Source organism: Hippocampus bargibanti, linkage group LG17 (assembly GCF_051943395.1).
Source record: "Hippocampus bargibanti isolate YZ-2025 linkage group LG17, ASM5194339v1, whole genome shotgun sequence".
Taxonomy (NCBI): domain Eukaryota; kingdom Metazoa; phylum Chordata; class Actinopteri; order Syngnathiformes; family Syngnathidae; genus Hippocampus; species Hippocampus bargibanti.
The window spans coordinates 15,573,651-15,590,407 of NC_142750.1; the positions used below are offsets into that span (position 1 = coordinate 15,573,651).

Genomic DNA, 16,757 nt, shown 5'->3' on the forward strand with positions numbered 1-16,757 from the left:
ACTACACATGATTGAAGAATATCATCATAGGCTTACTTGGAAAGGTGACTTTGCCTCCGGCTTCCTTTCCTCATCACGATAACCAGTCTTTTTGACAGCCTTCTTGCCATGCTGCTCAATTGACAGAACACATCTCATCAAACACCCCCCACAAAAAAAGTTAAAGTAAAGCAATTTCTTTGCCTAATGTAGGTCATTACGGTTTAATTTTATTGAATTTACCAGATATTTATTTCAGATTATTCCAAGTATGGTAGCGTTATGTTGACTTTGGCCTGAAATAACAAACAGCTGTTCAGGATGTTTATGGACGAGTTTGTCAGGTTCACTAAATGCCCATCAGAAGGAAATAGTCTACTTGAGGGAGACTTGAGTGAGTGCATAATCTTGGATAGGGTTTGAGCTTGATCATATCACATGATCTGGACGGTTGATGAAAAACACACAACAATTTCCTTGTTAGATTTGGAATGGAATGCAATGTTTGTCGCTAGCCACCTCCCCAATCTACTGTATAATTAGCATGTAATTTTGTTGTCGGTTTGGATCAAGATGGAGGAGCAGCGGGTGGAATAACTGGATTCCTCCATTGAGTACTTTGAAATTTTCAAAAATTCAACTCAGGTCTCGTGGTAATGTGTGTCTAAAGAATTGGATACACATTATTGTCGAAGGCTCAAATAACAAAAATCCGTGAGCATTTGACTCCCAATGAAAAGGGCTTGTAATTAGAAGTAGCCGCCACATGATGGCGATGAAATACTCCACATAAATTATAAATATAAATACTTTACTGTACACATAAATTAAGAATGCACATGTCGGTCCTGCCCTGTCTATCCTGCTGGTTGTAAATGTCTACCTCTTCCAAACCACTCAATTAAAACATCAGGATCATTAACGGCCTTTTCAGAGTTTGATGATGAGCTTCTCATTTGATAGGAGACTCATATTGGATGCTGTCAGTCTATGCAAATGTAGCCTGATTTTGAGTTGTCCTGACGTGTGTTTGCCTGTGTAATGTGAGTGTCATGGGATGCTAGGTGACCACGATAACAAGTCTGGCGTGCTCGAATTTTTCTTAATCTTACCGCATAGTGAAACAGGTCCTAGGTTGTCCTTAAATCGGTTTATTTGTCATTAAACCAAGGGGATAGTATACACCGTATATCATAGTATACATTGCATTTCAATTCTGCTACATTTTCTAATTGCAAAGCGAGTAGTGTCTTAAAACAAATTCCAGACCATGTTTTTTGGGAAAATAGACAGATCACCATAATGTGCACATTATTATAAAATGTTTGCCTTTTCTGAACAGATAAATAAAAAAAAAACACTAATGCAATAAATCCCTCCATCGAATTTATTATCCTCGACAGACCTGCAATGATGGACTGAAGCTTCACAGACGCTCGTAATGACTGGGCAGGGTCTGGTTGGTGACGGATTTATAGTGTAACATGTCGCCCGTTCTGGCACAAAACAAAATGTACGCAAAAATTGTTTATGATGATACTATGATACTAATGCAGCACTTTCTCTGAGAGACGAATTGCTTGTGTGTTCTACATACAGTATTTTGCCAATAAAGATGATTCTAATTCTGACGTTGTTGTAGAACAGCGCAAACGACAACAAAAGTCGGATAGTTTGACAAGGTCATAAAACAGGCTGGATAAGGGCTCTCAAGGACATGACAACCCTCTGGTCACATGAAACTCTTCAAATCACAAAAATATAGTCAAAACTCGTTTTTTCACCATAATCTGTTCCATAAACCTGTTTAGTCTAAAACCGAAACATTTCCCATTATAATCAATGTGATTAATGTCTGTCTTTTTTTAATCGTGATTGAACAATACAAACACGCCTGCTCTGCTCACAACTTAACTCTACACGAGGATAATGCCTCGATAACAGTGAGACACAAGGAAGTGACGTATAAGGAAGCGGAGGGGAGTCGAGAGGTGCATTCAGGTGCGCTCAGTTTGGTCGAGAACACATTTTTGGTTCTAAACTGGCATTAAAAAACGATTTTTTTGGGGGGGGTCTAATACTGAATTGGTCGAGAACTGAGACGTTCGAAAACCAAAGTCTGACTGTACTTTGACACAGGATACCACAAGATGGTGCCAAAATAATAATTATTGCTCATGTCCGGACATTAAAAGAGTGAATAAAAAACTTCTTCGCAAATATGAAAAGATAGGTTTAAAAAAAGATAACATTTATATTCACCATACCGGGGTTCAAAGGATAGATAAATGAAAAAATGGCGCTTAGAAATCAAATCTATTTATTATTATTATTATTATTATTGAAGAAAAGGTTTCTTCAGCCGTCATCGTACTTCTTTGAAGGTGTCGGACGTTTCGCTTCTTATCCAAGATGCTTCTTCAGCAAACTAAAGTCTTACTGGTAGTTTTGGCCCTATACAGTAAATTCTCGTTATATCGATATTCTTGGGAGTCAGAAAAAATGTTGATATAACCGTACTATCGATGTGTCCAATCCTGTGCCGTACTGCATGAAGTGGGAGCAATAAATGGGGGATCTTTGATATGACATGTAATTTTCTCATTGGGTTCATGGATTGCGTATCGAGCATGCTTCTGTACTGTAGTGAAGTGAAAAATAAACTTATGCATTAAATAAAAATATCATTTATTATTTTTATAATGCACTCTTTCAATCGTGACTGAGTATCAAACCACGAACGCCAGCATGTACAAACATAAGAAAAACAGTGATTATTGCAAGTGATAAAGATATCTGAACACAACACAATTAAATACATGTATGGAAAACGAAAACTGCAACGTTTACATTACTTACGTTGACGACGGCACGTCGAACTATTTCGCAATGAAGGAGTTGCTTGTTGTATTGTTCCCCACAGCCACGATTGCCTTGTACGTTGTTCGGATATCACAATTTGTTTCCCCATGGTTGAAATTGATGTCAAACAACTATATACTGTATAAGAAGACTAGAGTATTGTGACGTTCTCATCCTCTTTGATCCAGGTCCGAATTCCAACGCTTCGTATGCCGTGTTTATTTTATCCTTACTCTTCAGCCACGTTGATAAAGTATTTTGCGGCACGTCGAATTCTTTTGCAATGGATGATTTTCTCCTTGTGTGGATTCTCCTCTACAGCCACGATTGCCTTGTACAGTATTTCGTTCCGAGGTCACAATTCTTTCATTTCGCCATGGTTGAAAATGGTAGAAAAATGGCGTCTGCTACACTGCGCAAGACACAAGTCACGTGACCAACGGTGACACTGATACAGAGATACTGAGATTTCGATAATGGTGGTACTGTATAGAGACCCCTAAGCAAATACCGATTCACCTTAAACTGCTCTTGTATCGATATAAACATAGCAAAACGGCCGGCGGGATATGAAAAAGAGCACAGTAGTAACCGGATTATCGTAATAACCATGTATCGTACTAAACGGAACTAATACGCCTGTGTAAGCTCTCAGTCATACAGGAGTGATCCATCGGTGAAAAGGTTTCTTCAGCCATCATCTGTACTTCTTTGACTGTAGGTTGGCTAGGTAGGTTAGGCCCTAGATATATATTCCTACTGTCCAGACATGGCGGTGCCGGACTCTGCTATGATAGGTCCCTGCTCTCAGGTTGGGGGGAGCAGAGGACTACTCCCTGCCACTCCACTGATTGTTCCTATTGTCCTGACTAACGACTGGCCTGAATGCCGGTATCACCTCATCAGTATTCCTTATCCTATTTTGCCCAAGTAGGCTGTTGTACGAACGATCCAACCTCACCCCACCAAACCGGTTTAATGAAGGATTTAGTTGTTTTATGAAAATAGCTTCTTTTACTCCCCTTTCAAGCCGATTGAGGCCCACTCAATCGGCAGTACATATGCACCTAAAAGCTAGCAACCACTCATTTGACGACAATGAGGTTAAAATCTTAGTGAAATAACATAGATGGTTACGAAGGGGAGTAAAAGAAGCGATTTTCATAAAACAACTAAATCCTTCATTAAACCGGTTTGGTAGGATGAGGTTCAATTTGGATCGTTCATGCAATAGCCTCCTTAGGCAACATAGGATTAGTAATACTGATAAGGTGATGCCGGTGGAATTGGGGCATTCAGGCCAGTTGTTAGTCAGAACAATAAGAACAATCAGTGGAGTGGCAGGGAGAAGTCCTCTGCTCCGCCCAACCTGAGAGCAGGGACCTATCATAGCAAAGTCCGGCACCGCCATGTCTGTGCAGTAGGGATATATACATAGGGCCTATCCTACCAGTAAGACGTTAGTTTGCTGATGAGGTTTCTTGGATAAGAATACTTTTAGTATCTTCAGAATGTTTTGTTTCATTCCCTATTCATTCCTTCTGACATTTGTTAAACGACCACTGAGGGTACCCACAGTTTGTGAGTGCTCTCCTGATGTTTTGACTCCTTTTCTCGACCTTCGACGCTTGTTGGTATTAGTTTAGCCCTATGCTGGAGGGTTCTGATAACTCCTAGTTTGTGTTGTAGAGGGTGGTTAGAATCGAAAAGTAAATATTGGTCAGTGTGCGTAGCCTTCCTAAAGACTTCTGTTTTTAGCACTCTGTCCTTTTTTATAATTTCTTTACAATCCAAAAAGGCTAGTTGGTTCTCTTTAATGTCCTCACGAGTAAATTTAATATTGACTGTCTATCGAGTTGTGGTGATCTGTGAAGGATTGAATTTCTTGTTTTTTAATTAGGACGAAAGTATCGTGCATATATCAAAACCAGTGTCAAGTTTTTCTCCCGGGAAGGATGTGAGGGCCTGTTTTTCCATCTCTTCCATGATAGATTAGCCACTATGGGTGAAACTGGTGAGCCCTTAGCACAACCATGAATTTGTTTGTAAAATGTATCCCTAAATTGAAAATGCGTAGTATTAAGGCAGATTTCCAATAATTGGCAGATGTGGTCCAGTTTAAGTTTGGTTCTTTCATGCAGAGAAACATCCGCCAGCAGTCTCGTCCTCACCACTGAGACTGCTGCTGGGGTTGGGACAGATGTAAAGGGAGAAGTCACATCGTAAGATACCAATGTTTCCTCAGGTTCCAATATGAGGTCTTTGATACACTGTGGTGTTCTCTACATGATATTCAGTGTTACCAACCAACGGAGCTTCGATAGTTTTTAAATATTTGGCTACATTGTATGTAGAGGAGTCAATGCTACAAACAATGGGTCTGAGGGGGAACCCTTCTTTATGTATTTTTGGCAGCGAAACGTCTGACACCTTGAAAGAAGTACAGATGACGGCTGAAGAAACCTTTTCATCGATGGACCACTCCTGTATGACTGAGAGCTTACACAGACATATTATTATTATTATTATTATTATTATTTATTATTATAATTTTATTACTTGATTTGGGTTAGAGCAGTTAAAAAAGAGACAGAATTAAGATAATTATTATTCTAATGCTTCATGTTTCGTGTTTACTGCTTCAACTTGTACATTGTCCCTTTGTTCTATAATGCTGCACTTTTCTCGGCTTTTAATCTTATCACTGACTTCACATCAGCAGTAGAAATGCTTACAAAATTTGAAGTGCAGCAAAGCAAATTGTAATGGCTTGTGGTGATTGTAGTAAAGGTAATTACAGCTAACTCATGAAACCATCCTCGTTCTCTTTTGCATTCCTGGAATTCATCTGTGCTGGCGCCTCAAATGAACAATAATAAGGCAAAGAAAAAGGCATGTTTTTCCAAGCCATAATGATCGGTCTCCAAATTGTATGACATTTATGGAGTTTTAGTTTGAAGAGTTTATTTTGAGTCAACAATTTAAAAAAAAAGCTCTTTATATTTATTCCTCAGTGTTCTATACTACTTTTAAAGGAATCACGACAACCTTGAGTGCACCGTATGGCTATCTCACTTTAAAAATGATGTTATTTTTATGACTCTACTGGTTAAAAAATGTAAATCTAATGCAAATATGCACATCTGTATTTTACTGTAAAGTTAATATTGTATGGTGTATGGTAATACTGAAAGACAGGTAATACACCCAATAAAAATACATATAAACATAAGGTAGTACAATAACTAAAAATGTTCCTGTAACCAAGATCGATGCAGTTTTCGCAATAGAAAAAACACTAAATTGTGACATTGTAGATGTTTGCCTCCCCTGAACAAAAAGTTGAAATTGTCGACAGAAGCATTTGCTACATCATGTAGAAAACAAACAAATAAAAAACTGGATAAGAGAATCGTCTTCATGCAGAAAAGCAGTCATTCTAACATTCATGGAAGAAGCTGGATTGTAATTATTATTCATATTTGTTTAATATCTTAGCATTCGTGCACGTTTACTGCATGTCTTTGCATAAATCTGATCAGCACGTGGCAATCATTTTGATCATTAAAAGAAGCACAGAAGTAAAGGGGGGTAAATCATGAGCTAAACATGTTAACATTTCTCTTATCACAAGTCTCTTAAGATCAATAGGAAAGTTGCTATACAAGACATAAGAAATGTAATCCCTCCCCATCCTGCAAAAATAAACTTTCCCACCCTTGCCCAGCCCCGTTACAGTACCTAGCTTGGTCTTGACGGATCAGTAGCATCATAGCATTTTGGCATGCATAATGTCAGCATGTCTCGCCTCTTTTTGCATTCAGAGATTTTTTTCATGCTTTTGTTAGTGCAGATGCATGTGCCAGAACACACTCACTCACTCACTCACTCACTCACTCACTCACTCACTCACTCACTCACTCACTCACTCACTCACTCACTCACAAGCGTACACACACGCACACACACAAACACACGCACACACATACACACACACACACACACACACACACACACACACACACACACACACACACACACACACACACACACACACATGCACACAGACACACAAACACACGCACACACACGCAAGTTGATTCTAATCAGCTCAAGACAAGAATCTGAACAAACACCCTCTCACATTATTTTCATACCAGAGTCCTTATTGCTTGCAATGGAAATCCATGCAGTTAATTACAATGCACATTTTACAAATTTTCTACATAACCGTGACATAAGTGGCACATATTTTCAAGAGGAGGCGAAACAAGAGAAACGGGTCTCAATGTGTGTGTATGTGTGTGTGTGTGCATGTGTGTGTGCGTACGTGCGTGCGTGCGCGCTCTCACGCACTGTGTCCATGCTACTTACAGTGAGCTACATACTGTATTTGTCAAGTACCCCCAAAAGTAAATAAATAAGGACATGAATGAATGAATACATCTAATCGTAATTCCTTCTGGGAAGACTGAAGCTTTTGCCCAACATGCCCATTTAGTGCAATGAACCTCAAACCCTGCAGGACCAACTCTCATTTAAATCAGTCCACGTTAAAGCTGCCTTAAATTGACTGAATCGTGGCGCAGTCGCACTGACATCGTTATGCAGGTCAGCATTTGTGCCGGTACAGTACATCGGCTACAGACTTCGAAGAGTGAGCACAAATTTCAAAAGAAAGCTCCAGTTTGCTATCGTTTGCTGCAAAATGAGGACTAAATCTAAAGCTGCTATGCAACAAGTAGAGCTGGAGACCTATTTTAGACAGTAAATTATGCTGACAGAAATTGCAAGGCTGACATTAAAAAGTTCAGAAACACGCTCTCTACATTTGTCTTATTGGCGCACAATCAGGGGGGAATCAATCATGGGCAAGAAAGCTCTTCTAATGTCTAGCTCGACTTTAAGCACTTAAGACCAATATTGATCTCCTCTCCTTTTCCACTCCATCCTACCCAGAATGAAAACAACCACATTTGATCAAATATCACTCATTTTCCTGTAAAAAAACATTTTCCTGTTAGGCAAATTTATGAACAGAACACCAGACACAAAACTATAAAAGCAACAGATTTTGTTTTTTGTGATGATCAGAATTGTCATCTAAATTATATGAACGATATTTTTACACCCCTCACACGGGGTGTAAAATTATTGGCTGAACACTCTTTTCCAATTCATCATGAAAGGAATGCTGAAAACAATAGCATAATATTAACCAGAGGCTAAATACATTCATCAATATGAAATAAATCATTTGCTGCTGTATTTTGAGGAATAAGGGGAACGGGCCTCCTATTTTGAAGAAAGTACAGAGGGTGATTGGGGAGGAGTGTCACATAAAAAGATGCTTCAGTAGGCAAAGAATCAATACAACCTTTGCTCAGTACAGTATTCCTTTCTCTTCTCAAAAAAGTTGACATTTGCGCATCTGTGCAGAGGTAGATGCATGTGCACATGTGAACACACACACACACACGCACACACATGCGCGCGCGCACACACACACACACGCACACATCCATCCATGTGCACACTAGTTGCGTCGGAATACAACATCACAGATCCCACAGTACAGTCTCTTTTGTCTCCTTTGCATATTTGGATGTAGAATGCTGTCTCGTTTTTGCCCTCAAGTTCCTCCCATGCAGCTTGTTGCTTTTGTCCATTTGCACCTCTACCAAGGGCTGTCGCTCCAGTAGCCGTTTATGGTGCCTCCTACTGAATTGCCACAGCCGAGACAAGAGATGGATGGCCAGAAGAGGAAGGGAGATAGGGGGTGGAGTTAGAAGGGGGGGGGGGGGTTCATGAGGGTTACAACAGGGAAAGAAAGAGAAGCCAAAAAAAGGGTGTGAACTAAAAATCTTGCCATTTCCAGCCAAATCACATTGGAGTCAGCGCAACGTTGTATCGCTGTTGGTGGTGATGGGCAATGAGATGAAATTCTCATATCCAGGCTGAGCTGCAGAGTTACTACGCTTGTCACGGCACATAAAAAGTGTAGCAAAATGTAGAATAATTGCGCCTCTATAGTTTTGTACATGCGGCGCCTTAACCCCCTTCCTTCACTACCCGCCACTTTTTTTGAAAGACTATTAAAGGACAACCGACAACTTCGGACAAGTTGCGTCCATATTTTTTTTAAATCACTTCAAATGAGTTCTACTGAGCGCATTTTACAAAGATTCCATCGCATATAGCTATATTTGACTTTTTAAAAGTCACGCTCAATATTCATGAAGTCTTGTTATCGAGTTGATGCCGATGTCGGAAGTGACATCACATTCGGTACGCCCCTGACCGAGAAAGCGACACACAATGCATTTTGGGGACTTTTTTTCATCTTAAAACACTGTGTTGATCGCGAAATTAGAAGGAAAACTACATAAATAACGTGATGGTGAATCGTGTGGCAGCCAATTGCGGTAAGACGCATAAAGAAGGTGTAAGTTTAGACAAATTCCCAGCGGACAAAGCAACAATTTCCAACGGACCAGAGCAATAGAGCACCAGCAGAGGTGAACGAGGAAAATAACCAGAGTTAGCGATTCGGCGCTTGGATAGCGGAAGTTTGATGCATGTTTACTCATTTATTCACACTGCATGCTAACTGTGAGCTCACCTGGTGAAAGAGAGCAATCGCTATATTAGTGGAGCAAAGCGATCGGACAAACATCCACTTTCCACCGTGTCATTTGTTACTCTGTAGCGCTGTCGAGCTCTCTCTCGTCTCAACATCTCTGATGTTCGTGTGCTGCTCAAATTGTGCCGCTGTCTCTTTTGTGTGTGTGCATAAAACCCACCCCAATGTCTTCTACCTCTGATTTTAACCAATCACACGGCTTTAACCGAAGGTCGGCTCTTATTAGCGGCTGCATATACTGGACGAAACGCCGTCTGTGCACCATGTTGTGCATTTTCTGGGCTGCTACACCAGAGTCCAGATCTTCACCGGTTTCATCGCTTGCAGATGGCTCAAATTGATACGGAAGGACTTCTTTAATCGATTGCAAATATTTATGATTTCCTCTTCAGAACTATTTGAATAATATTCATAACTGGATGAGTAACAAGAAAGCATCTTCTCCGAATCTGAACCCTCTGAAGCCAGTGTTTTGATTCTGGAGCAAGGCAGTTTGTGGGTGGGCCAATCCTAACGGGACATCACGAACACGGGGGCGGGGACTTTCTGAATCTTCCCAGTTTCGAGTTCATTTGTGGCAGTTTTGGGTCACTTTAAGTCATTTTTATTGATGTTTTCCATTTGACTAAAAATATCAGCCTGCACGTTTTGGGTATTTTAGATGCTATAAAACGTTTTTCTGATGTCAGTTAGGAAACAAAAAAATGGTGTCGGTTGTCTTTTAATGAGAACCCTTCAAAAATATTTTTTCCCTACTATTCTTGCATTTGTTCCTCATAATTCTTACAGGAGGCTGCCTCTTGAAATATGTTGACTCATTTATCAAACCAAACAAAAATAATCAACAATGCAGCTCAGTCCTTTACTGAGATCTCAGGTGAGATTGCGTGGGGAGCTCATGGGGGTGACACAGAAACTTTGCTCCCCAGGCATCCCATCTTTTTCAGTGACAGCGATTGCCAAAATTTATGTCTTTTGACTCACTCCAAAATAAAAGGAAGCTGCATTTCTAGACTTGTGATTGACATCAAACCAAGCAAACATTACAGTCCCACTTTGAGAATGCATACACTGTAATCCCACATTGACAGATTAAGCTTTGTGTCTAACAAAATTAATAAAATGACTGCGTTGGCGTATTAACCCTTTCAGGGACAGCGGTTAGTACCGTGGACAGCTTTTCATGTTATTGGGTGACAGGTTTTCATTATTGGTACATGAAAGGGTTAATAACAGCAAATGGGCTATGATGATTGACGTCACATTTAAATACGATATGTTACGAGAACGAGTTGTTCGCTTTAGGATGTAAAACATGTACGTGGTGGACAGGTAAAACCACAGATAATTTGCCTTTCTCCTTTAGGTTTATTGGAACACCTTTAAGAGGTCTAAAGAGTGTCGTAATGAGTCTAGAAAACTATGACTACTGCGGAGGATAAAAATGAAAGTAGAATACATTATTTCTTCCCAATATTTCTTTACCAACCACAGCGGGTTCCTACGTTCATGGTTTATCCATAATTAATGAAACATTTCTGATGATATTTTTCACCATTTCTCCCGCAACGTGACTGTGATGCATGATGACTGTGCATCAGCATGAGGCTCGAGTTGAAAGCAGGAGAAAGCTGATCGGTGTATATTTTTTTTTCTATTTTAGATTGTGGGGACATAATGCAATTCCTTCAAACTCTTTTCCCGCTTGCTTGGACTAAGCGAGAACTAAAGCGGTGCCTCGTGCATCTCAGAATGGCTTTCATTTAATATTGCATTGAAGGTGCAGAAGTATCAAAGTAATTTTTACATAGAATTTATTTTGGTTTTTTTCCCGATCTACTTGTAGATATATACCATCATGTTCTTTTTTCTGTCATTACATACAAATACATGCTAGTCTTTTGTGTGTTTGTGCGTTTCTTTTTATCTGTGCGCATGTACGATGGGCTTCGTTTCTTGTCTAAGGGCATTCCTCGAGTGCACTAAAGTTAGTACATCCTTCATATTTTGTAACAATTTAACACACATCCCCTCTAAGGCCAGTACTATAAAATCAAAGTTGGATATAGGTTAGAGACTGTACAGCGGTATATTTCATTTTTGTGATACTGTCGCTCAGGTGCAAAATTGCCGATAAACTAACCAACACAACACACTTTGTTCGGGTTGGATTTGCACTGAAGAAACTACAGATTAACCCAAAGTGTTTCTTCACATACTGTACAAACAGTTATGTATGTCATATGACATACATGACTGTTCTTTGTACAATATGCCAGCTACCTCTACACGATGCCACTGCTCTATTGTGCACTTCAACAAAGAACGGTTTAAGAGTTCGACGACATCGCCAACGATTAGTTGGGACGAGTGCAAGTGCAATTGACAGTGTGAAGTAGTAGCACAGGGAAGTTAGCTTAGCTATTTCTCCATTGTGGGACTATTAAAGGCTTTCTGATTCCGATATTATGTGATACCAAGCTAAACTGACCACGTCTTTGTCTTTATTAGTCACGCAGGTATGTTTGAGTATTAAAAATTATACACCTGCCAATCTACTGACCTATGTCAATATATTTAATGTTGAGCCATTTTGGGCCTTCATTTCCTTTACAATGATCTGTATTAGTAGAGTATGTTTTGAAAGTACAGCTTTCCAAGTGTGTCTTTTGTTGTTTTGCCTGCCGCCTAACTCAAAATGGGCTGTTGTTTTGTGTGTTGATATTTCCTCTGTAGCTATACTGTACTACAAGATGGAGGGGATTGGGGAGTGGCATCGCCTGAGGCCGCGTGGCTCGAAATGCTCAAGGGTGGAGTTGGTGATAGGGGTGAGACGCAGTGTAGCACCCGTCATCCCAGAGATGTTATTTAGACTGAGGGATTTCTCGTAACCTGCGGCTACATGACCATGAGATGCACAAGTCCAAGGACATTAAAAAAATGTCGACCACAATGCGCATCCATGTTTTTCGTGACAAAGTAGTTGTTTGTTATGGGATTGCGGTGCAAATTTGAAAGTCAACGGATGTTAAATACATGTATGTATAAATGACAGCAGCACACATTAGAACCAGCAAATATAGGCCATTTGGTTGACAAACAAGCATTTTGTGAAGTTCAAAACAAAACCAGCCAAACAGAATGCAATGGTTTAAACCAAAAGAGGAAGTTGGAAAAGACAGACAGATAGACAGAGGGACAAACAGATGAACGGATACAGACAGGACAAAACAGAAACATGGGTTACAAAAATCAGTTGCCACAATATCCCTTGAATACATACAATTGTTTGGCACAGGTGTGTCCAAGGGACGATACAATCGTTGAATACAAATCCTCAAATCTTCAAATATTTGTGAAAATTCAATCATAATTTGAGTCCTTCTTTGTCTCATTCCAAGGTTGCTTATAATAATGGTTCATGTTCCTTGGAAACATCACCTGTGGCGAGCAATACATGCAAGGGTAAGTCATCTGGAACTGAGCTCAGACAATTTTCAAAACACAGATGTCGCTCTGGCAGCACTGCAAATGTTTTTAGGTCAATATCTTCTTGTATACTTATGCAACAATGGTCCAGTGGCCTGCATGTCTGTTTCACAATATATATTTTACAAATAAAAAAAATCTTCACAAAACCTCTATAAATCTCCAAATGTATATTTTCCATGAACATTTGGGATCAGTTCGATTCCTGTGTGGAGTTTGTATGTTCTCCCTGTGCCGATGTGGGCTATCTCCAGGTACTCCGGTTTACTCCCAGATTTCGAAAACATGCAAGGTTAATGGAACGCTCGAAATTGTCTTTAACTGTGATTGTGAGTGTGAAATGTTGTTATGTGTGCCCTGTGATTGGCTAGTAATCAGTTCAAGTGTAAATCAGCTCGGATAGACTCCAGAATATATTAAGAAATAAATGGATGGGTGGATTTGGGAACAAAACATCCCAAACAGGACAAAATCACAGAATGTGAAATTTTCAAGGTACAGTGATACCTCGACTAATGAACACTTTAGCTAACGAAGTTTACGCCTTACGGACATTAAATTCGCGAGAATATAATCTTGGCATACAAACTAGTTTTCGGGAAACACGGCGCGCCACAATGGCTGGCGCACTAGTTTTCGGCAGAGAACACCAAACCACACGGCCAAACAGCGCCACTGTGGCTCCCGGACTACTTTTCCAGACATCCTTTCTCTGAGTGCATACGTGGTTTGTTATCAAGAATACATTTACTATTATGTGACCGAAAAAGACCCCACCACATGCTAGTGTTCAGCCGAAGAGGACACAAAGCAAAATTACGGTCGAGCAGAAGAAGGAGATCATCGAGAAACACGAACGAGACGTTTGTGTGACTTAGCGTCCCAGTACAGGTATGCTAAGTTTATCATTGCTAAAATCCTTCGGAACAAGGAAGCTATTAAATGTGCGTGTGTTGCTAAGGGTGTTTCCATGTTCTCTAAGCAACGGTCTTAGGCAATAGAAGAGTTTGAAAAACCTCTGTTAATTTGGATTAACGAAAAGCAGCAAGTAGGGGACAGCGTGAGTGAAGGAATTATTGCCGAGAAAGCACGGCAACTTCACTTGGATATCGTCAAGAGGCAACCTGGAAGTTTGTAATCCATTGATGATTTCAAGGCTAGCCACCGATGGTTCGAGAACTTTAAGCGTCGTACATAGTGTCATTCGTCATGGTGAGGCAGCCATTTCTGACGATAAAGCTGCCTAAACTGTTGGGGTAATTCGCCATACGAACATCTTTAAACATCGATTTCTAATCTTTGATTACGTTTTGGACTTCCTGATACGTCATATCCTGCCTTCCCTTACATGATGTCGCATCTACATTACGTCACAACCTATTGTGTCGCACACTGTCCGCCATGTAAATGCCCTACCAGTCCGTTCTCTCTCTCTCCCTTCCTGCGTCCCCCTCGGACGACCTCCCACAATGTCTCCGCTGTCTTCAAGATTAAACTAACTTTCTGTCCAACACTTGGCTTCCTGCTGATTTAACCATCCTCTGCCATCATGATCCGTTGAAGCAATAAGCCAGGGACGAACGATCAAGATAAACCCTTTATAATTGGTGCTGAGAAGACTCCGGGTCCTAGCTGATAGCATCGAGAGGGGGGGAAGGAGTGGGCCCCACGTTTCTCCCAGTAGACTAAGCCTTCTTTTTCCTTCGAGAGTGTTCGAGTGGGCCGCCCCTCCCTTCTTGGTGTGTGTCGCTCAGGATTGCTTCATGGCTGAGTGGCGCCGCTAGCATTCAGCTGTGTTGAGTGAATGCATTGATAAGAATTTTTCAGAAAAAAAAAATCAAAAAATTCTAATTACGATTAATCTGCGCATCGGTGATCTTGTGGGCAGGTGAATGTGGTAAGGTAGACCAATTCTAGCCAAGCTCTGTGGGCGTAGACTTACTACGGGAAACTCTAATGCCTATTCCGATTATGAGTCGGTTTCCGGGCGCCGAGCGTACTGTGGATTAGTCGGTTGTCAGACTCGGGTCACACACGAGGGCTGGTGATTGATTAATTTTTAACCGGACGATTTAAGTATTTTTTTGTTTAATTGCAGCTGCAGTAGATTGTGGATTTTCCGTAACATTAATGCTTTCATCAACACTAGCGCATTATACGCATTGATAGCCGTTGCTACAGGGCTTCCGAGGGAGTTTCATTGTCCAGGGGATAGTTCGTGGGCAGGGGGGTCGGCTGAGGGGGGCATTTTGGAGGAGCCGTCTGTCCGCCTTTCTTCCCTTTTGTGTGTCTCTTGTGTACGTCTGTGAATGTGCGTGCATTGTGTTTGTGTGTGTGTATGTGCGCGATGTTGACGCAGAGGGGTGCTTGGTGTGAGCTTCGCTGAAACAAACGGACGGGGGGGGGATGGGGGGGCTGCCCAGAGAGAGTGGGCAGCCCATCCCTCCTCCTCCTTCTCTGCCCTAAAGGAGTTGGTTCAAGATTCACAAGAGCAAATCAGGACCTTCTGTCCATTGTATCAATCTGATCATTTTCTGGGACGCCTGGAAACAATCAACATAATGGAATTGAAAACATTTTTTGGGGACACCTGGAAAAAAGTGGGAAGTAAAGTGCGGAAATAAATGCCAAAAATTATACTTTTGGAAATATAAACCTTTATCAATAGGGGCTTTGTCATCGATCACAAATCATCAGTTGGGTGTGCCAAACTCTAGATGTGCAGGTGCATTACACCAGCCGTTGTGGCTATGCGTGTCGGCTCTCCTATGACAATTGAAACAGACAATTGAAACAAATACGTATAAGGCAGCCGCATTCGAGAATCAGCGAATTGATTCGTTGGCCGAATGGGTAAATAAACGTAAAGAAATGGAATAAGGCTGTTGCGTTAACATTCATGAACGTATTGTGCGAAAAACTTTGTTCCTGCCTACGTGTAAATTTGCCGCCCAGGTCTCTCTTCCGTCCACTTAAAACATAAACTAAATTAAATAGGCAGGCAAATTAGACTGAGTGACCAAATAAATAAGCCAACGAACAAATGAATAAACAGAGGCTGAACTTGAGTGGATTTGAAGGCAAAAGTAAAGTATTTTTGTTAGATTGGATAGTGTTTTCACTAAGAGAATTGAACACCTTGAAGTCAGGATTCCAATATTTTTGTCTGCGATCGGGACAAGTAATATTGTTATCTGACTTCGGGCGACCTCAAAATGGAATTATATGTAATTCTGATGATGATTGCTGGATCATTAGATAGGGATGTTTTTAATTATATAAAATGATATGATTATTCACGTTTAGATAGAGCTAAACTTTCTTTTGTATACGGCTTGATTAAGCCATTTCAAAGAAGCCAGAGTTATTTACGATGCCTCTTATCAATGGTTTTGTCAGCACATAACTTCAAAGAGGGGTTTAACACCCAGAGGCAATTCTGGGGCCCCCACAACATTCCACTGTGTTGACCTCTCGTAAATGACAGTTCAATTGGAAAGAGTAATGAAATAGTCAGGGAAATTAGACTAATTGATAGGAACATTTATCTCGAATATGATGGAATTGGCAATTCAGAATCAGAATGCCTTTAGTAGTCCCACAATGGGGAAATTGCCAAGGTAAATGTTGCTTGATGCGCTGGTGATTAATTACTAAAAGAAATGTTTATAGATTTATTGAGATAATGATCGTGACACGATCATTGCACTTGTTTTGACCTGACAATTGTCATCCCCTGAAGTCAATGAACAGATGATTTGATTCATATATACAATACATATTG

The 16,757-nt window shown here is 40.5% G+C and overlaps 1 protein-coding gene across 3 annotated transcripts in view; it reads right to left on the reverse strand.

The window, feature by feature from the left end:
* Positions 1–7,168: 7,168 nt before the first annotated feature.
* The window catches only part of LOC148885970 (voltage-gated potassium channel KCNC1-like), a 77,486-nt gene continuing 67,897 nt past the window's right edge, over positions 7,169–16,757 (reverse strand). Inside the window, exon 5 of one of the 3 annotated variants that reach the window (XM_089018991.1) lies at positions 7,169–8,559. In XM_089018991.1, the coding sequence (XP_088875117.1) occupies positions 8,519–8,559 (41 nt within the window). In that variant the 3' untranslated portion in view covers positions 7,169–8,518. Of the gene's footprint in view, positions 8,563–11,500; positions 12,383–16,757 lie in introns of those variants that run through there. The other 2 variants (XM_089018990.1, XM_089018989.1) reach the window with 2 other exon arrangements.